Genomic DNA, 21140 nt, shown 5'->3' with positions numbered 1-21140 from the left:
AGCTTAGTGAGCGGTGACCTTTATAAATGTACCCAATCGTCTGAATTAAAATCATACAATATTCTTACAGAGACGAAACGTTTTTCAAATTCTTATTATATGATCTTCGTCTCCTCTAATCAAAAAACATAAGATCACTAATATCAACGGTTACCATAAGAGTTTCGCTGCTGTTAAATTCTATAGTGTGTACTTACTCCACGCACCCTGAGGTAAAACTGGGTAAAACCCTACCAACCCTACCTGACCCTACCCCTACCTACTCGGCCAATTTAGTTTACGGGGTTAAATACATATGTACGTGTATGTATGTAGATATCAATATATCATATCAAACTGGGCGTAGTAATAAAAGTGGTAAACCACCCTCGAGGACCAGCGTCCTCAAGCGTCAATCACGAAGAACATTGTACGTTCAATGGTTAACCAAATTCCCGTGCCTCAGGCCAAGTATGAATTATTAACCGACGTTCGACAGTGAGTTGCATGTTTTCTTTTTTTCTTAAACGATCGTACGTTACACACCTCCACCGCAGAGGTAAACCGTGTTCACATTTAGTAAATTTAATATTTCAAGTAGCAGCAAAGAATACAACGTTAGTTTTGCACTCCGAATTTTTAATATTTGAATGTCGAAAATATAGTTTGCCTCTGCGTGTAAATATTCATTTACGTGAACCGTATAAATTTAAAATACACTCATACTTCGATGTATACATTTCAATTTTTATTTACTATACCGTCGAAACGTTCAACAATTTATTTATAAAGATAATTTGTATCGACGTGATTCTTGAAAAACCTAACGTTCGATTTATCATATGATGATAACATGCGATTTTTTAATTTACAAATTTCAGAACATAGAAAAATTGTTGGATGTTTATTTAAGATAATTATTATATCATATAATTAATATTATTATTGATTAAAATATCTTTGAACACATAATGAAATTTCTTTTAAATCTCTTATTTTTGAATGATTTTTTTTTTTTTTTTTATTATTTTACACTTGTATTCGTCACTATTTTGTTTACTTAAATGTCAAACTTTTTCTTTTATTTTCTTTTTCTTTTCGTTTCTGTCTCTCTCTTCACATATGCTTGGTAATATGTGTGGACATATAGGTGTATGTCAAAAGTTACAGGTGTGGCATATTGATTGTTCTATATTTACTATGGCACAAGAAGCCTTCTTGTGTTAAACTGAATATAAATATACATAAAGTACACTGCAGACTTGAGTTTGCCATAAATTTATATGTTCCACGTATTATATCAGCTGATCACTTTAAAGTTATGGAACATAAATACGTCTATATAAAATTTCTATTTCTCCTTTTTTCTATATGAAACTTATTTATATTTATGGCTTTTTTTTAGACCTCGTTGGAAAACACAAGTGCTGTGCTTGGTATTAATATCCTTGGTGCTGGGGATCCTTTTTGTAACACGCGCTTGGATAGGATTCCTTATTCTAAGTTCTCCGAAAACAGAGACACTAGATACAGAGACATTATTCGACAATGCCAAGATTGCTACGTGGTTACGTCGGGCTCGGATGTACGCCGAATCGACGAAGGAGAACCAGAATGCGGACAGGAACAACAGCATCAGTTCGCCACAGCACTTCTACACCAACTCCACAAGGTAACACATTTAAAGCAGTGTTTGTTTCTTTATATTATAAGGGTATGTAATCTATTTTAAATTAACTATTGTGTCTATTGATCCAGTCCTGCTTGTTACAATTACCCATACATATATTTAAAAATTCGTTTTCATTTATATAGGCAGATCATTGTCTGTTATTACACCGTATCGGGGGACCTGAACACGCTCTGGGAGCTCAGTCCGTCGCACATTGACCCTAATCTTTGTACGCATATTATCGTGGGTTTTGCGAGCGTGGTGAACTGCAGTCTCGACTTGGGCCGTAGTTCATTCTTTTACAAGGAGATTCTATCCTTGAAGAAACTGCAACCTAAATTGAGGGTCATAGTAAGCGTCGGCGGCAGTAGCGAGCTCCGTTTAGGTTTCTCGGAAATGGTAAAGAACCACTCTAATAGAAAAAGGTAATTTGCATCGTCTAACGTCGTTAACACCTTAAAAATGATGGACAATAAAAGATGGACAATACTTATTGTAGATTTATAAAATCGGTGTTAAACGTGACAAAATCATTTGGTTTCGACGGATTGGACTTAGATTGGGAGTTCCCAGCTTGGCTCGGAGCTGACGATTTAGAAAAACTTCATTTCACGCAACTTTTGATAGAATTACAAAGGGAATTTCAACGAGCAAAAGAGCCATTGATACTTTCTGTTGCTGTAGCTGCTCCCCAAGCTATCGTCGATCAGAGCTACAACGTCGTAGAAATGGCAAAGTAAGTGAAATATACATGAATCATCTTATAATTACAATATCATCTTATAATTATAATTGATATTTACCGATTTCTTTAGATACGTAGATTTCGTCAACTTAATGGCATACGATTACCATTTTTATGTTTGGTATTATCCAGTCACTGGACTCAATGCACCACTATTTCCGCGCTCTGCGGAGTCTGGATATCTTTCTACCTTGAATCTTAATTTCTCCGCTCAATATTGGCTTTCGAAAGGCATGCCAAGAGAGAAACTAATTATTGGGATGCCTACTTACGGTCACTCTTATAGATTGGATAATCCACTGAATCATGGCTTACCTGCCCCAGCGAATGGATTTGGAAAATTGGGTACAATGGGCTTCGTTTCGTACCCTACGATTTGTCAGTTCCTTCAGAATGGTGCAAAGAGCGTTTTTGAGAACGAGAGTAAAGTTCCGTATGCTTACAAAGATAGGGAATGGGTATCGTACGACGATACTACGAGTTTTTATTGTAAGGTACAGACTGCTTGTTATACCATACGATAAACCGAAAGATAGATTGTTTATTATTTTATCTTTCAGGCTGAATGGATCCGTGCAAACAATTTTGGAGGTGCAATGATATTCTCCTTGAACGCTGACGACTGGAACAACTCGTGTAAATTTAACGAAACCTTTCCTTTAACTCGTACCGTTACTAAAGTCTTCGGGCAACAAGAAGACTAATGCATTTGTTGGCCAATTCTTTTTTTTAACTTACATTCCACGCGGGAAAATTACATTCCTAAAGACATAACAAATTGTCGCTATTAAGCTATCATTAAAATATCCAATTTCAAGATAATTCTCTTCGATAAAATACATTAATTTAATTAAATCGGAAACGAAATACAAGGTAAATTAATTTTAAAAGTGTTTGGTTTATGAAAAGCCTCGTACTTACTTCTTTTATGTGAAAATATTTTTGTTACATTTACATTTGTGATAATATATTTACATATGTCATTCATGTATACGCGCGGTTATAGATATACCTGAAAGTACAACCACGATTAACCCTTTCGGTACAAAAGAACGCAGGCATATCTTTCGTAATTATTTCATTGATAAAATTACCGATCTGTACAAAAATGCATATTCGCTCCCGAGAGAAGTCGGTAGCATATACAAACGACAAAATTTAGCGAACAAAAATACATATTTGGTTTGAATTTCATCGATACCTGATTACAGAGTACCGACAACTGTTGATTGCAGTCAGCTGTACCAAAAGGGTTAATAAAAACTAGTGAACTGAATATATATGTATTCAGTAATGCATTTCTTCCTTATTATTGGATCATATGATTTTTCTATGTCTCTGAAAAATAAAGAGATTAACAATAAATAACATAAAATTACTCTTTAATACGCGATGTTAACGTTTTTAATAATAACAATGCTAATATCAGAGATATAATTATTCCCACGTGCAATATGATTATTCTTTTAAGACCTTTGTTTCATTTTTGAACATAATCATATCGTATAAAGTATTAAGAAAAAAAATGCACTTTCCCATTTTAAATAGTTGTAAACAAATTTACTATATAAATAATATGTAATGTTTATATTGTATTCCAATTATTTGTTTTAACTTATTATGTTTTTACTGTTAATAAATTTTATTTTTAAATAGAATTTATTTTTTTGTACGAATAATTATGATCCCTAATTGAAAACGAAAGCAAAAAGATCTAAAAAGAATGGACATTACAAAATTGAAAAATATTTAAAGGTTATACAAACAATAAATTTTAAATAAAATAAAACAATGTTAAACTAAATAAAATAGTACACGAAATAATTTTCATAATTAACGTAATAATTAATGAACGTAACTAATACTACTTATTTGGTATTTCAATATAAAATTTTCTTTAATTTTCTTAAAAATAAAAAGAACGATGTAACAACAGCAACATTTACTATTTTTAAATTTAATTATTTCCAATCGAATAGTTGAAACCATTTAAATGTGCCACACTACTGCAAACTGCAAAATAGTTTTCGTGTAAACTCAAAAATAAATTCACTGCAAATCGATAAATCGATTGCATAAAGAATAGTTTTATTGCAATGACTGTCGCTTTCATTGCAATAATTGCCGCAATAAAACTAAGAAAGAGAACTGTGCTATTCTAATAAAAATAAATTTATCACAATAGAAAACAATGCAGATTTAAATAGATATAAGAGAAACGTAACACAACATATATATATATACACTGTTACTGCGAAGAAGTCACACAAGTTTATTAAACAAAGAACGTAAGACAATGTTGTTGAACTTTGTTGCAATGAAGTAAACGATATTCTTAGTTTTACTGCTGTAGCGTAAGAAACTCTGTGAAATAGTTTAAGCGCAAGAACTTCGTCCATGTTTGAAAAAAAAAAACTTTTTAAACAAACACATCACACTTTTTTCCATTTCACTATTGTATCCTTTATGTGAAAGAATTCTATGTAACGAGAAAGCTTAATAAAAGTATTATTAAATTACTTATAGGCTCCTTAGCGATTAATCTTAACGTTATATGTGACAAGGACTTTCAAAAATTCTTAAAACAAAGTACATTATTTTTCATGAGGTATTATTTAAACAGTATTATATATTATGAAAAGAGGACATAAAACCATACGCGCGTACATGTAAATATAAAACTATAAGGAACCGATGTATATGTATAGTTCCTCACGTTGGGACGATTGTTTACGCGTGCGCAAGACGCGTGTCCCGAAGGATCAATCCCTCGATCAATTTACTCCGTTGCTCAGTGAACCAATCAGTTCGAATACATCCGGTTACACCTGATTACACCGCTACGTTTGCGTTGTGATGGTCGTTGTCCGTATATTCGTGTTTTCCACCGTTTCTCTTGATCTCTGAGCTTTCATATCGATATAGTTCACACTAACTACAATAGTTTATACGTTAATATAGTAAACGTAACTAAATTTTCCGAAGTGTTTTCAAGAATTACTGATATCTTGGAAATATCGAACAGTTTGATCGATCGACGAGTCGTCAATGAAAATTTTTCAAAAATCTTTGTCTATCGCATCTCGATACGCATCGACACTTCGTGTTACATTACTTTTACATCTCTCGGATGCATTTACGATATTCTCCATTATATATGTATATATAGTATTTGTATGTAATAAGAAATTCTAAAAAAGAAGACAAAAATATAGGATAAAATGTTTAAAATTACAACCTTGAACCGACAATTAAAAATGAAAGAGTTACGAAATCCGAATACAGAGAGAATAAAAGGATATAAAATTTGCAAAAAAATGTTAATAACCATCTGCGTGTATTTAGGCGACTAGTAAAGGGAATGGGGAATAGTAAGAATATGGGATAAAAAGGTCGCTACATGAAATCGTTGTAATCATCGTAAACGTAATCGCCGTATTCGTTCAAAAGAGTATTTTCACCCTCGATTTTGAGTTTCGCTTTTCCCTTGCCCTTGTTCTTTTTCGCCTTGTCCCCTTTCTCGATCTTCTGTTTCTCGATCAAGAGATTATCAACTATTATTTTTACTTTCTTCAAACACGTTGACGATACTGCAAATGATACACACCTATTAATTTCGCGCATAAACAATTACCAATACCAAGAATAAATTAACTAAAAGTTCTAAAAGTTTAGAATATTGTATAGAAAACAAAATAAAGAAACTAATTTATAAACAAAAATAAATAAATTTATATTTTCGCCATAGAAATATTATCGAGTTTAGTCATTAAAAATAATAAATATCTTTGAGAATATCTAATAATTAATGCAAGTATAGTCGATTAGTGTCTCGTGTGAGTTAATAATAAAAGAAAAAAGAAAAATAATAACATGCTTGTACTGCCTGATTTCTGTTTCATTTTTATGTACATAACATACTCACGATTGAGAGCAATAGACTTGATAAGTTCTTCTGCGAATGGTGCGAATTCGGTGTGTTTAGAAAATTGATTCAATTTTTGCGTAAGTACGTTTCCGTACAAATCGAACTCTTCTTTTGTGTTGGGTACTGTGGTATCCAGACTCACTGCAGACTCTTCAGTTACACCTAAACCAAAAAGAAAAAAATTAGTATGGAAACTATAATATTAATTGTAAAATGTAAGGTAGTTACACATAAGAATTTCATAAATTTATCAAATTATAATATTCTTACAAATAAACTTAACTTAATATTTATTGAAATTAAATAATTGAAGTAAAAGGTATCGATTATTTTTTTTTCTTTTTTTTTTTTAAATCAATTCAGACTAATTAATGCCTAAATTATACATGTGTTAACAGCATTTTTAAAAATGTTTATGTTGCCTAAATAAAATTTCCTTTACACAATTTTATTTCTAAATTTGTACGCTTACTTGTTGTTTAAAATTTACGTGCCTCAAGACTTTACATTAATTATAAATCTCCCGTTTACATTAATTTTTATAATATGTAATCGAAACTCTATAAACAATAGTGAATAAAAAATTGAATTATTTAATACATTAAATAAAACACGAGCTTTTGTCATAAAAATTAAACACTTATCAGGAACGGTACAGGAGATCAATGTTGATAAATAAGACACATCTGATTTATTTTTTCAAGAAAGAGGAATGTTTATTTTTTTTTGCACAATGACAATTTGGTAGTTTATTTAAAGATTGTGTTACCTCGTTTAAATACATTTTCATGTCTCTAGTACAGTTCCTGACACCAAAGTAATTTTCGTTAATCAATTATAGTTTGGAAATGTTGAAAAATTAGAAGTCGTTAAACAATTACTATAACTACAATAATAATTGCATTTTTCGAAATACGATATCGTAGAATTTAAACATTTCCTATATATATACTTTTCCCCTAATTCAAATATCAATAATAGTTAAAATTTTTGCAAAATATTTGAGCGTGTAAAGGCTATTTAAAAATTTATAGAATTCTTATAACTATGTTTTAAATTTATATAAAAAAATACTTTATGTTGTGTTGTTAAAAGCAAGAAAAAATTGTTACAAATTTAATACTAATTATCGATAACTATTTCCTCAGTTGGAATATATTTTCAAAAAGTACAAATTAATTGTTACGATTCTTATACGAATAGTACTCAATATTTATACTTTATATTAGGTTATGAAAGACAAAGCATAAACGAATAATTAAGCCAATAACTGGTTTTAACGCATAAGTAGTGCATCAACCCTTTGCGGTCCAATTAGTAGTCTTTCAATGAATAGTACTTTGAAGTTCTACATCATTGTGGAAACATAATATCTAGAAATAGTCAAATTTGTTTAAATAGAGAATTTACAATGTTGCCCTAAATTATAGAGAATTACGATTAAAAAATTTATATTCAAACAAATTAAAATTTGAGATTCGATAATAGGATTTCAAATATTTTAAAACAAATTTTGAGATGCAATATTCGAATTAAAGAAAATTCTAATAAAATAAATAACAGTGAACCTATACTTAAATTGATACTCTACTTGTATTTCGCCAGTTTTATGCAAAATCAAAGTATAGTTCTAAAAAACAAAATGATACATACTTTAAAATGCTTTATAAGCAAAATATTACTTTCAATACTTTAAAAGAAGTAGCACTTTTTTCATTTGATCGATTATTAGTAACTACATCGTTTTATAATTTATCAAAAAATTGATATTAATAGTATTACATAAATAAAAGCAGGAGCGCAAAGAGTTAATAGGTAAAACTTTCTAACGCAGTCATTTCCTGTCGGTTCTGTGCGGCTTGCGGTCAGAAAAATCAACAAGGTTGGACAAACCGAAAGTCTCCATGGCAAGGCGTAGGTCGGCTTCCTCTTGAAGCCTCTGACGCCTCAATTGTTCTGCTCTCTTTTCCTCTGGTGTTAATGCCTCTTCTCTTTCTTTTGCTTTCAATTCAGCCTCTTCTCTAGCCTTCTTCTACAATAAAAGATAAGAAGTTTATTAGTATTCATTCAATTAATACCTAAGGTCTTCGTTAGGAATTATGTTTCTATTATTGTATAAATTTTTATGTTTAAAAGGTAAAACAAAAAAGTAATTTATGAATAATAAAATTAATAGATTAATGAATCAGTGAATTTTATATCCAGGAAAGTAGTAGATAAATAAACAAAAATGATATAGAATAAAAGAAGTAATCAATTAAATTGTAAATTAAACAGTGTAATTGACAATTTAAATAATACCTCACGCTCTTCAATCCTTTCTGCCAGAGCTTTCTTTGGCTTTGGCTTGGCCTTAGACACTTCTGCAGGTTTTTCTACATCTTTTTTCTCTTCTTCAACATCCTCCCAACTATCCTGTTGATCAAATTTCCATTTTTTAAATTACTCATTAACTCTCAACACCCTAGTCAAGTCGATAAGTGTTACTCTTACATAGTTCACGTTTTATCTAATCCAGCTCATTTTTTGTAAATGTATCTCATTTCATAGTCACGCTCTTTGTTTGCATTCCGTCAAAAATTGGACTTTTTTCCTTCATGTTTATTGTAACATGTGATGATGATAAAGTATAAATGCAGATACAGTGATTAGTGTTTTTTAACGTTATCATCATCTCCCCTACTTAATTAATGCAAAGATTGTATCTCATTTTTTGTAAATGTAAACAAAATTTATTTAACCTTATCTTAAAAACAATCTCTTTTAGTTGTAATTTTAAATTAAGTTCAGCATCACTGAATCTTACTTTGTAATAACTCTAAAGTTAAACATTCTCATTGTAAACAATTAAATGTATATACATCAATATTGACAATAATTTATGGAACAAACGGAATTTGCATCGGATCGAATATAATTACTTAACAAGTATGTTAACCTAGAAACGATTCATTTACTTCTAAATATAAATCTTAATATAAATCTAATTTATTATGAATGTCAGTTTCAATTTTAGTATGTGACTCGATTCGAAGCAAACTTCAGGTCTGTTCAGCTGTCTCGCTGTCCCGTGTTGATCCACACCATGAAAGGTTAACCACACTTCCAAACCGTCGACATCGGGTACGAGATTTAGCAAACAAGTCGCCTAAACTAAAATAAATAGATAGTTAATGAGCCATTACCTTGACTTCCTCTTCCTCGTCCTCGCCCTCCCACTTGTTGGATCTGATAGCGAGGTCGAATTTCGGTTCAGCGTTTTCGACGACTTCTGTAAAGTTGAAGGTTAAAATCATTTCCTCGTCCTCGACCTAACTATGAACGTGGATTGGACGGGACGTCCTAATATCGACCATAGCGTACCCCAATCGTCCTCCATGGTGAGTATTGGATTATATGTGCACAATTACGTTTGAGAATGAAACGATACCTCTTCGAGCAAACGTGGTTGAATGGATCACGATAGGAATCGAGCGGGCCATACCATACTGCGCGAGGAGAACGTCAGAGAACGTGTGCCTTCGCGGCGAGATAGTGGTGGTGCAACTCAAATTACACGCTTTAGAGATTGGCTACTCTGTATATAAAAAGAACGTCGCGTACCACGATTGGGCAATATGACAAATTGTCACCTTTTCACTTGGAAAATTGTCAAGTTAATAAAATATTAAAATAACTACAGGGTGTCCCAAAAATGTTGTAACACCTTGAAAGGGGTGATTTGAAACAACTTTTTCCTTAGCAAAAATGTTGTCCTAGGCTTCGTTGAGGAGATATTAACGGAAAACCTCGACCAATCAGAGCGCGCGTATTATACCGTTGGAGCGGCCGCGGTAGCAAAGGCTACGCGCTAAGCTACCGTGTTCATACGCTACCGCGAGCGCTCCATCGGCATACTCGCGCTCTGATTGGTCAGTGTTTTCCGTTAATATCTCCTCAACGAAGCCTCGGACAACATTTTCGCTAAGGAAAAAGTTGTTTCGAATCACCTCCCGAACCACCCCTTTCAAGGTGTTACAACATTTTTGGGACACCCTGTATAAAGATAGAGCGTGTGTAAATAAAACCAGGAACTTCGCAGGAGCGTATCTCGCGAGGGTGTGGGGAAATATCTCGTATTTTTTTCAAATTTTCCATAGAACAACTATCTTAAATATCCTAATACTTTTTCTTTTACTTAAATTCTCGAAGTAAATGGGATTGTAATAGCAAATACAAGCAAATAAAAAAGAGCTATAGTAATAAAAGAGAAGGTCGAATAACGTTCAGATTTAGCATGTACGATATATAATCAGGTTCATATTTGTGTGAAAAGAAATACGTATCTTAGTTGGTTAACCAATTAACAATGTAAAAAAGTATTCGCTGTACATTTACGAAAATAGAACGTAACATATCACTTCGTGCAAGAATAGTATAAATAGAATGATCACTATAATCTCAAGCTTTCGCGATACCAGCCAACTCCTTGATGTGAGTTATCAAATGATCATTATACATTTTGTAATCTATAGGCGACGCACTGACAACCGTTGCTTTCAATCTGTGTTCATCCTGAAAACAAAGGTCATTATTTTTAAAGCCGAAATCGCATTTTGTTGATATACTTTATGAGAAATTAACGTACGTTAAACATTTCCAGCTTAACTCTTATCTTAAATATAAAACTCCTGAATGTTGCACTACCGAATTTTTCAAGGTATGCATCGTTATCGTTTTCTTGCAATTCACCGAGTTCTTGAGCAGTAATACCTAGTATCTTTTCTGCTTCCTCGCTAAATGCAGTAGCCCACTGATTGTCTGTCCAATCTGCTAGATTTAACTAAAAATTAATTAATAAATATGAATCTCAAGCATCATAGTTTACGATAAGTAACTAATTCATTAATTTCATTAAAGAATTAAAGATACTTGAAATGCGTTTTCCCACTTACGCTCGCAAGTAGGCGATATCTATAGTTGGGATACTCCTTGTTACACTTTTCACATCTGTACATATCATTCGCTTGATCGATCAACTGCAAAGTACGGCTTCGATTAACCAGATCTAAATTTCTATATTATAACGAAGCAAAAGCAACAGTTACCTTCTTCTTACAGTTCTCACTAGGACAGGACTTGTAAAGAGCATTTTCAACTCGAATCATATTCACGGTTGCCTTTACCGTGTATACATCAACACCTTTAAAACCAAGTTCCATGTCCCTTGCTTCTTTGAACGTTAGCCATGGTCCACTTGCACCACCACCTCCAAGTGGTCTCGAAATCGCTTTAACGTCTGTGCTACGACCGATCGTATTAAACCAACCACGCAGCCTAAATTAAAAGGGATTAGTATTTCTTGGAAAAAAGAAATTTCTTAAATCATTAACGAAAAGTAATTTTAACCTGTGCGCTTCTGGAATATCTGGATCAACTTGAATAACTGTCGAACTGATAGCAGACAAACTTTTTCCTGCGTTAAATTCACTAACGCGTGCCCCTTTGATAGCCAAAACTGGATTGCTAGATCCGTCGAATTCTTCAGCTTGCGACCCCCACAATGTAAAACATACCTAAAAATTCGGTTATTAGTGTCATCGCTGTAAATTCTATAAATTACTTAGCCAGATACGAAGTTCTTACCATAGTATTGCTTTCATCGATAAGATTAATATCCCTCTTTTTCATTTCTCTGCCTGTAGTTCGCGATGTTAGTATTTGCAAATCGTTACAAGACTTAACAACACCCAAAATATCTATAATAAATAAATATTACGATGTATACAGACGAGTATGATAAATGAGTCATAGTTATACATATTTTATATTCAAGTACCCATCATATCATTTTTCTCTTTTTTCTCCACGCTGCTTATTGGTACAAAATCAAATTGAAGGGAAGGAATATCATCTCCCCCATCGTGACACGGAATAATTTCTGAATCCCCGGTTAGAGTAATTTCATAATCATTTTTTAAATTATTGAATTGTTTGTTTGCTGGCTTTAACGTAGCTCTAGAGATATAATAAACCTTCCCGACCTGTAATAAGAATATATGTAGTAGTATAACTTAAACAGCATATGTATAACCAGTATATACCTCGATCATATCAAAGTATTTATCGCACTGGTCTCTGAATGCTGTACATCTAATTTCTCCACTCTCATCGACGATATCCATAGAAAATAATTTTCCTTCGCCACGTGAATTACTCCACGTTCTGATGTCGGATTTACTGACAACACGTACTTTTATCACCCACCTATGAAAGTTATAATCATTTAAAATTCTTTAAAATTGTAACATTAAAGTTCCAGCAAATGAAACTGACCTATTTTGATAAGGACTCAAAGCAACGATCGGAGTTGTTGATATATTATCGGTAGAAGAATTATGTGTGTTTTGCTTCTGCATCAATGTATCTGTTGAAAATGAAGTGAAACTTTTAATTCTCTTAGTCTGCGGTTAGAACTCAAATTCCACCTTACCATTTCTATGTTGAGGAGGAGGTTGTGCAGATTGTGCAGGCTTAGATTCACTATCAGCCTCAGCATTCGTTGGGTTTCCAATTTTATGTCCCACTTCGCTTCCAGGAACTTTTACTTCTATGTTCAATATTACCATCACACGTCTGAAAAAGAGACGATTTTAAAGTATACAAAATATACTTTTGTTGGCTTTAAAATTTCAATAAGTAAAAAATATTGAATACTTTTGTTTCCCAGCATTGTTCACCATGCTTATCGCATATCTGTTTATCTGACAAATAGAAAATTCAGTCAATTCATTATCTGTTATCATAGAATTTAACTGTGTAGCCAGCATTGTAAACGAGTTCACTCTAATTCCATCGGACACAAGTAATCTATAACGTTCTCCGCTACTTGAACTTGCTAACTTCTTGTGACCCTGAAAAGTAATAAAATTATGTATGTTTGTTGGTCATTGAGAAGATGCTTATGTTCATAAGAAATTTATTATTCAACTCAATGTTTTTGGTTTAATTACGAACTTCAGACTTTGCTTAGTAAAAAGCTTTGATAAGTACATGAAAATCACTTACTAATATCTGTAGTACCGGCTTATCGATATCGATGCCGTTCATAATTTTCTGAAACAAACAATGAGAATTAGACGCTGTTTTCTACTCGAAATTGATCACGTCGTAAAAACACTTACGTCCAACGCCCCTTCGCTTAACGAGCACATTTTGGATAATAAAGTAACCTGTCAACACCTGTGAAATATCAAATACAATTCAGTGATATTAAGTGATATTCTTTCACTGATACGTCGGTTTATGTTGCGCATTACGATACGTATCCAATGCGAATGTTTTCCGCGAAAATCAGCGTACCTGTTTTTTTTTACGACCAAAATGTACAGATCAGTCCGGATCAAGTAGAAAGTTACAATTCGAACTAGATTATTATTTAAATAGTCGTGTGTGATTATATTTAAATAGTTTTATGATTTTATTTAAACGGTTCAAGTTGTAATTACTCTTCCGTAAGACGGTAAGCAACGATAAGTTAATGTAAACAAAAGCACAGGACTACGTCAGTGCCGTATCTAGCCGTATCCTATTTCCTACATACATACGAATACAGGATGTCCCAAAAATGTTGTAACACCTTGAAAGGGGTGGTTCGGGAGGTGATTTGCAACAACTTTGTCCTTAGCGAAAATGTTGTCCGAGACTTCGTTGAGGAGATATTAACAAAAAACCCCGACCAATCAGAGCGCGCGTATACCGTTGGAGCGGCTGCGGTAGCGTATGAGCGCGGCCGCCTAGCGCGTAGCCTACGCTCAACATACTCGCGCTCTGATTGGTCAGTGTTTTCCGTTAATATCTCCTCAACGAAGCCTCGGACATTATTTTCGCTAAGGAAAAAGTTGTTTCAAATCACCTTCCAAACCACTCCTTTCAAGGTGTTACAACATTTTTGGGACACCCTGTATTTCTATTTTTCCTTGGGGCCACAAGAGTGCCAGTTTTAGGGTGGTATTAGATACGTCACTGACGTTAGCGTTCTTAAAATTGTGAAAAAGGAATATGTAAGCATAAAGATATTTTGTTGCAGGAAATGTGGTGATAACTATGTAAATGTTTCATAATAAATAAAAATACAAATATAAATACAACAGAATTTATAGATAAGTTTTTCCCCTAGATTTAGGGGGAAAATGTATGAACTGAGATTTTTTTAGAGTTACAATTACAGTTCTGAACAATTAGTATGATTAATCAAAATACGAAAATATGTAAATTTCTACGAGAATGGCAAATTTTGATCTATCATACCTCGTAATGGCAAAATTCTAGACTGTTACGCGGATGACTAGGGTTTTTTTATTTATTACATTTTTCCACATAACGACACTTATTTATTTTCAACTAAATTTTAAATAAAATATCTTTAGTTGCGAGAAGCTGTAATAAATAAATAAATAATATATTTCAGGGAGTTTTAAATAAAATTTAGGGGTTTTTTAACTTGCGTCTAGGGAAATCGTTCTGTACTGATTGGTAACACTGGGGCAAGTACGCAGCTGTATAATTCTTGAAATTTGATGGAATTAATTTGTTCCTTGTTGGCTAATACTTGCTTTGATGAAGGTAATAATAAATTAAAATTAAGAGACTAAGGGGTGCATAAATTATTTGAAATTTGTTTTAATTTTTATTAATGTATTTTGTATCCTTTTCTGAAAATACGTCTTATGTGTTTTTAGCGAGAATTGTTTGTTTACAAAGAAAGTTACGAGCAGCTACGAGTAAACTTTGAGTCACAGCTGCATCCCTATTGTTTCACTTTAAGTGAAAATAAGAAAAGTTTTCAAAACAACGGAATTCGAAAAAACGTGAGTGTTCAAAACAAAAATTCATGCTAGATACACATATACTTGCTCAAACAAAAGAAAAATTACAAATTCCAAAATAATAAAGTATTTGTTAATTTTTTCTAGCTTAAAGAATTTGCATTCTTACATGTTGTAAATAAAGTAATTGTTATTTTATCCTTTTTCTTATTTTAAAAAAATGACTTTTATCGGAGCCTACACAACATGTCCATTTGACAATGTACATCAGATCCTAGATGGCAGACTTCAAAAACATATATTTAAATGTCGCCAGAATTATCCACAGATCACTAAAGTAACATGTCCTTTTGATGCTACACATATATTGGATCCCAATGTGTACAAGGTAAATGTATGTTTAATTCAGATTATTGTAATAACAATGCATTACAGCTAGATACATTAAAAAGATTTGTTTCATTTTTTATAGCATCATCTCTTAGAGTGTAGAAGTACCGGAAATATAAAATGCTTTGAACATTCATTGGAGCCAGATACAAAAGTGGGAACAATTCCTATAGAGGATGCTTGTAGCATTGAAACTAAAGTGCTCAATGAAGACTGGTCTGGTGTATGTAAACAAAATATGGTTTTACTTTACTGTCGCTTTAATTTAGTTTTTATATGAATTCTTGCCTTTCGAATGTTTGTTAAAATCATTACTCTAAAATTATTAACCCTTAATAAAATTAATTACACATTGTAGAGTGCTCCAGCATTTGATCCAGTGACTACATCAGAAAATAAATGTGTGATGAGATCAACAGTAGGTTCGAAGAAAAAAAGGAAGCAATTTAAACTGAAAGAAAGAGAAAGATTTCATTTACTTCAAAACCACACCAACAACAATAAAGAAGATATTACAAATGCTAAACCGAAGCAACTAGTAAGTAGATAATAATATTAACATTTTTTACTCTATTATACTTTACTATCATGCTCTTTTATCAATTTAACAGGAATTGGAAACGCCACTACGAGTTCCTAAGGAGGCTGCTAAAGCAGTAACTTGCGATCTAAAATCTATGATTACACAAATGAGAGATGTTTCCATTGACAAAAGTGTCAAAAATGTTTCACCAAAGAAAGGATTGGAAGAAACCATTTCAAATAATACTACCAAGGAAGAAAATGATTCTGTAAGTTCCAAAAATTCTCAGTGTAAGAACAAGGACACCACTCTTCGGAAGGAAATGGATTCTTCCGCGACTGAACAAAGTACCTCTAAAGAAAATATTGATACATCGATACATGATACCCAAAGTAATAATTCTAAAAAACATGATAAAATCGAGGTTCAACGAGATCTTTCGCAGCGAAATGTTGTCAAAGAAAGATCCTACCAAATAAATCCAAAAATTGCAGCTACGTTCTATGGTCAAGCAAAGAAAATTAGTACTGGAAGAGGATTTACAATTGCGTACGAAAATTTGATACCTAAGACAAATAAAGACAAAAATGAAAGTAGGAATGAAACTTTAGAGGCGATACGTATAGCACGTGGGTATCACGATGACGAGAATGACGAGGAAGATACCTAATTACAGAATAAATCATGTTAAAGTATATATATATACATATACATCAATAAGTAATTAATGACATAAGACATTATAGATTATATATGCAGTAATATTAAAAATATGAAATAAAGTAATACTGACGAGATAAATATATTTACTGATCTTTTATGTACCTGTTTTATGATCTGTTCCAAAATTCCTGGCGAGAGGCAGTGGTTTTGCAATTTTTTTACATATTTTTCTTCCTGGACCAAGTATAAATACTTATTTCATTATAATAAAAAATATTGAAATTCTAAATCGTAAACATGAAATTGTTCCATAGTAATTGTGAAGTAACTAAATAGTTCTATTTTAGAACATGTCTTTATTGATAGAAGCTTTCTGATTTTCGGAACGAACCTGCGTGTTCCGAAACTTTTCAAACAGGCAATATTGATACAACCCAGTTTTAGCTTTAGTGTTGTCAGTTTTTCAATTTCACGTATCATATTGCTGTAAACATAATAAAAAAAAGTCTGCATAATGGTAAATTGCAACAATATTTATTCGATATTAGCGTAACTATTTTCCCATTATTACTTTGTTAATTACATTGTTAATTACTTGTTCTTGTAAAGTTTTGAGCAAGAGGTTATTTAAATTGCACTGTCATCTAACATAAATAGAATGTTTTAAACAATAATGACAGAATAATAGTATGTCTCAATTTGTATTTCAAATTATTATTGTTACACGTAAAATTTGTTATTATATTGTATTTGTATTACACGTTACATTTATTATTATACGTCTTGTTAGATTGGAACAACTTTTACATTAAATTGAATTCATTTATATTTAGTTGTTTAAAATTTAAATATTTTAGTCGTTCTGTGAATAATAACTTCTGAACAATTAGAAAATCATCAATTTGTATAATTTTCGGTAATATTATAGGTTAGGATTGCAGAATTTACGCATAGTTACCGATAGTGCTGTGTCATTTAAATAAGATTCTTGATCTAATAATAAATTTAAGTTAAATATGAATTTGATATACAAAAAGAACATATTACATTAATAATTATAATGAATAGGCTCGCAGATATGATACCCGAACAACAATCTTTTCTCCGGAAGGCCGTCTCTATCAAGTAGAATATGCGATGGAAGCTATAAGTCATGCGGGTACTTGCCTTGGTATTTTAGCAACCGATGGCATTTTACTTGCAGCAGAAAGACGCAACACAAACAAACTGTTAGACGAAGTTTTCTTTTCCGAGAAAATTTACAAACTTAACGACGATGTTGTTTGCTCTGTAGCTGGTATCACTTCCGATGCTAATGTATTAACAAACGAATTGCGCCTAATTGCACAACGCTATCTTCTACAATACGGAGAACCGATCCCCTGCGAACAACTTGTTTCTTGGCTTTGCGATGTAAAACAAACTTATACACAGTACGGTGGAAAAAGACCTTTTGGAGTTTCGATTTTGTACATGGGCTGGGATAAGCATTACGGATACCAGTTGTATCAATCAGATCCAAGTGGAAACTATGGAGGATGGAAGGCAACTTGTATCGGAAATAATTCTGCAGCTGCAGTATCGTCGTTAAAACAAGAATATAAAGATGGAGAGACAACTCTAAAAGATGCAATGGCATTAGCTGTAAAAGTACTTTCAAAAACTTTAGATATGAATAAATTATCTTCAGAAAAAGGTAAACATTTATTGATAGGAAACAATTTCTTTTCAATGGTAGTAATAATATGATCTGTAATATTTGAATTTGTTTATCTCATTCCAGTGGAAATGGCCACATTGACAAGAGAAAATGGTAAAACCAAAGTGAGGATTCTCCCTGCGAGTGAAATCGATGCCTTGATCGCAGAACATGATCGTTTAGAAGCAGTTGCCGAACAAGCGAAGAAAGATAAACAAAAATTATAGAAAAAGAAAATATATCTTGTATTTTTCTCTTATGCATTTTTGTTTCAAAAACATTATCCTGAAATTTCACGAATTTTGTCACGTGGTCTTTGACTTTCACTTTTATTGTCTGGTGTAATCGGTACTAAACCATCTAGATCATCCTAAAAGGAATTTCTTTTGATAAGAGAAACACAAGAAGATATACTTAAGTATTAATGATGGAAAAATAAAACGAAAACATGTATATGTTTCAACGACTGCATCCTTTCCTTTATATTTTCCTACAATTTACGTTAGTATTGCAAATTCTAAAAGATGGAAATTAAAGGAGCACTAACATAAGCTATGTCTTCATATACATAGAATGGCATAAGTAATTACAGTGATACGGTAGACTATTTTAAATTAATCTACAGAGTTTCACACATAGCTACTTGTAATCTCTCGTGTAGGGTATCTTTGCTATGGTATCAATGAAACAAAGGATTCGAAGAAGAATTTGAAATTAATTGGGTTTCATAGATTCAACGTTAATCTTTAAAGCTTTTAGGTACCCTGAAGCTTACCTAACAAAAAGCTATTGACTTTTATGCATTTTACTATTATTTTATTGTAAATATAAGGAGAGGGTTACCAATCAAGATGGCGCTGAAGACCGTGGCGATTCCAGACTCTGAAATAATTAAGTAACAAAATTAATAACGAATTGAAAGTTGAAAATGCAATGGTTACGAGTTGATTAAATAACAAGGATGTGAAAAAATTAAAAAAAAGTTATGTGTCGAGTCATATTGACCAGGCTGCCAATGCGGTCCCACTCCCGGGCGCGATCCCACTACTGCCCGCCACGGAGACTTTTGGCTGCTGGGTTTCCCCTCTGGCCCGGTTCGCCTCTCTTTAGCCAACCTGGGCACCCCGGACTCCTCCAGGATGTCCATATTGATGGCGAGCTTAGTGCGGACGCCCAGTCAACGTGAACCCCGCACCAGCAGGTACCCCCGACCTCAGACCCTCCGACATAACTAGCCTCCGAGTAGCCGGATTACAGGAGCCGCCACACTCCCAGCTGAGAGATACTTCTACTATTTGTCTATTTGTAGCAACACCTCGGCTTCCTTATCACGAACACAAGCATGTAGCAAGGATTCCTCTCGAGTACTAATAACGATAGAATTACTAATCACTGATGATGATTACGGATATTTTTGGTTGACTTTCCTGAAGATTAGATGAGGAATGGTGAATGGTACCAATGTATGGCGTATGTTTTGATGTGGTCGTGTAGGTACGCTAGGTGTCGATAATGCAGTAGGTCGATAATATAGACTGTAGTTATCGTTATCTCTGGCAAGGTGAGAGAGGTAAGGTAGATATGTACCAGTGTTGGGTAATTAAAGTGAGATAACGAGATGATCACGCTGCGGATATTTATGCACGATAAAATCTTTGCAAGTGTACCTACGAAAACTGAACCCAGATAAGAATTTATTTTACTCTGCAAATATTATAGTATGAATTTTACTTTCAATATTTTTTTATGTTATTGCATAGTGTATGCATTTTGTAATTTCTTGCACGTTCAAATTTCCTGTATAAATGCATGTATGAAATTAATGTTTAATTTTCACTTTTGTTTTCACACGTTTAACAAATTCAGCTGTTTATAAATATGTATTTCTCAAGATGTATGATTAGATAGATAAATGTTTGAAATATATAAGCAAGTGAAAAATCATTTCCGGTGTATTTGATTTGATACGATTCGAATATGTTACGAATTAGTCAGAGAAATTCATTATTAATTCAATCGTTAAACGTCGTTAGCCATTTATGATTAATTATTTGCTAATACTAAAGTACAAGACAAGTTTTGCAAATACTAAATACACACACGCGTTGTAATTTACTTTCGATTTTTATTATCGACGATCGTATGCTACGGTTACGATCTATAATTAATAATTTATTTAAGAGTCACGTTTGTTGAAATACTAAATCCGTTGTGTCACGTATATTCATGATGTTCGCAGTATAATAAGGGGAACAGTTTGCAAGTATGTAACGGGTGAGAAACGGGTTGAGGTACGGAGAAGAAAAGATCAACGGTTGCAAGGAGTTAAACTGGATCTTCTCCCCGAGGCACTGCTTGCAACGATTCGAATAATAGACAAAACGGAAAGAAGAACAAGGCGTTAGGGTTGGGTATCATTAACCGGTTGAAACGTACGAATTTGAAGAATATCGATTGCTATTGCGCGCGAACTGCAACTTGCAGACGGAGAGGTTTGTCTCTTTATGCGTTTTCTTTTTAAAATAAAAGTAAGTTTTATATATATATATATAATATATAAATATTTAAACTGCAGTCCTGAACGATCGGCTATAAACGTTTGAATTCTATTACAAAACAAAATGTGCACACACTGACGATAATATACTTTATCCAAAGATACATAATTATTAATATACAGTATATAAATATATATATATAATATATAAATATTTAAACTGCAGTCCTGAACGAT

General features: G+C 32.7%; 5 protein-coding genes across 8 annotated transcripts; 3 read left to right on the top strand and 2 right to left on the bottom strand.

Moving 5' to 3' along the window:
* Positions 1 to 258: 258 nt before the first annotated feature.
* LOC128879297 (chitinase-3-like protein 2) lies at positions 259 to 4054 on the top strand. Of its 2 annotated transcripts, none has more exons than XM_054128303.1 (6): positions 259 to 477; positions 1385 to 1651; positions 1795 to 2076; positions 2151 to 2387; positions 2467 to 2890; positions 2957 to 4054. In XM_054128303.1, exons 1-6 carry the CDS (start codon positions 419 to 421, stop codon positions 3098 to 3100), a joined length of 1413 nt encoding a protein of 470 aa, XP_053984278.1. In that variant the 5' UTR covers positions 259 to 418; the 3' UTR covers positions 3101 to 4054. The 2 variants fall into 2 exon arrangements, with proteins under 2 accessions (XP_053984278.1, XP_053984279.1); XM_054128304.1 differs by lacking the exon at positions 259 to 477 and adding an exon at positions 1018 to 1297.
* Positions 4055 to 5714: 1660 nt separating this feature from the next.
* LOC128879300 (eukaryotic translation initiation factor 3 subunit J) lies at positions 5715 to 9861 on the bottom strand. Its single transcript, XM_054128309.1, has 6 exons — positions 9688 to 9861; positions 9510 to 9595; positions 8626 to 8739; positions 8218 to 8356; positions 6322 to 6486; positions 5715 to 5986 (listed from the first exon to the last, which is right to left on the bottom strand). The coding sequence occupies exons 1-6, from the start codon at positions 9701 to 9703 to the stop codon at positions 5793 to 5795; spliced, it is 714 nt and encodes a 237-aa protein (XP_053984284.1). The 5' UTR covers positions 9704 to 9861; the 3' UTR covers positions 5715 to 5792.
* Positions 9862 to 10603: 742 nt separating this feature from the next.
* LOC128879257 (replication protein A 70 kDa DNA-binding subunit) lies at positions 10604 to 13878 on the bottom strand. Its single transcript, XM_054128235.1, has 14 exons — positions 13666 to 13878; positions 13488 to 13545; positions 13372 to 13419; positions 13021 to 13217; positions 12797 to 12939; positions 12640 to 12730; positions 12408 to 12570; positions 12143 to 12347; positions 11950 to 12062; positions 11713 to 11879; positions 11412 to 11640; positions 11259 to 11342; positions 10952 to 11146; positions 10604 to 10878 (listed from the first exon to the last, which is right to left on the bottom strand). The coding sequence occupies exons 2-14, from the start codon at positions 13515 to 13517 to the stop codon at positions 10765 to 10767; spliced, it is 1779 nt and encodes a 592-aa protein (XP_053984210.1). The 5' UTR covers positions 13518 to 13545; positions 13666 to 13878; the 3' UTR covers positions 10604 to 10764.
* An 890-nt stretch (positions 13879 to 14768) lies between these two features.
* Positions 14769 to 16849, top strand: LOC128880571 (uncharacterized). Of its 3 annotated transcripts, none has more exons than XM_054130834.1 (6): positions 14769 to 14928; positions 15045 to 15173; positions 15279 to 15519; positions 15604 to 15744; positions 15880 to 16059; positions 16133 to 16849. In XM_054130834.1, the coding sequence occupies exons 3-6, from the start codon at positions 15352 to 15354 to the stop codon at positions 16712 to 16714; spliced, it is 1071 nt and encodes a 356-aa protein (XP_053986809.1). In that variant the 5' UTR covers positions 14769 to 14928; positions 15045 to 15173; positions 15279 to 15351; the 3' UTR covers positions 16715 to 16849. The 3 variants fall into 3 exon arrangements, with proteins under 3 accessions (XP_053986809.1, XP_053986807.1, XP_053986808.1); XM_054130832.1 differs by having other exon boundaries at positions 15279 to 15525; XM_054130833.1 differs by lacking the exon at positions 14769 to 14928 and adding an exon at positions 14939 to 14960 and having other exon boundaries at positions 15279 to 15525.
* Positions 16850 to 17066: 217 nt separating this feature from the next.
* On the top strand, positions 17067 to 18869 carry LOC128880573 (proteasome subunit alpha type-4). The gene is made up of 3 exons (XM_054130835.1): positions 17067 to 17224; positions 17776 to 18403; positions 18491 to 18869. Exons 1-3 carry the CDS (start codon positions 17222 to 17224, stop codon positions 18631 to 18633), a joined length of 774 nt encoding a protein of 257 aa, XP_053986810.1. The 5' UTR covers positions 17067 to 17221; the 3' UTR covers positions 18634 to 18869.
* Positions 18870 to 21140: the final 2271 nt, after the last annotated feature.

This window comes from Hylaeus volcanicus, chromosome 7 (genome assembly GCF_026283585.1).
Source record: "Hylaeus volcanicus isolate JK05 chromosome 7, UHH_iyHylVolc1.0_haploid, whole genome shotgun sequence".
NCBI lineage: Eukaryota > Metazoa > Arthropoda > Insecta > Hymenoptera > Colletidae > Hylaeus > Hylaeus volcanicus.
Note: the sequence above shows the minus strand (reverse complement) of the source record. Positions and strands in the feature narration are given on the sequence as shown.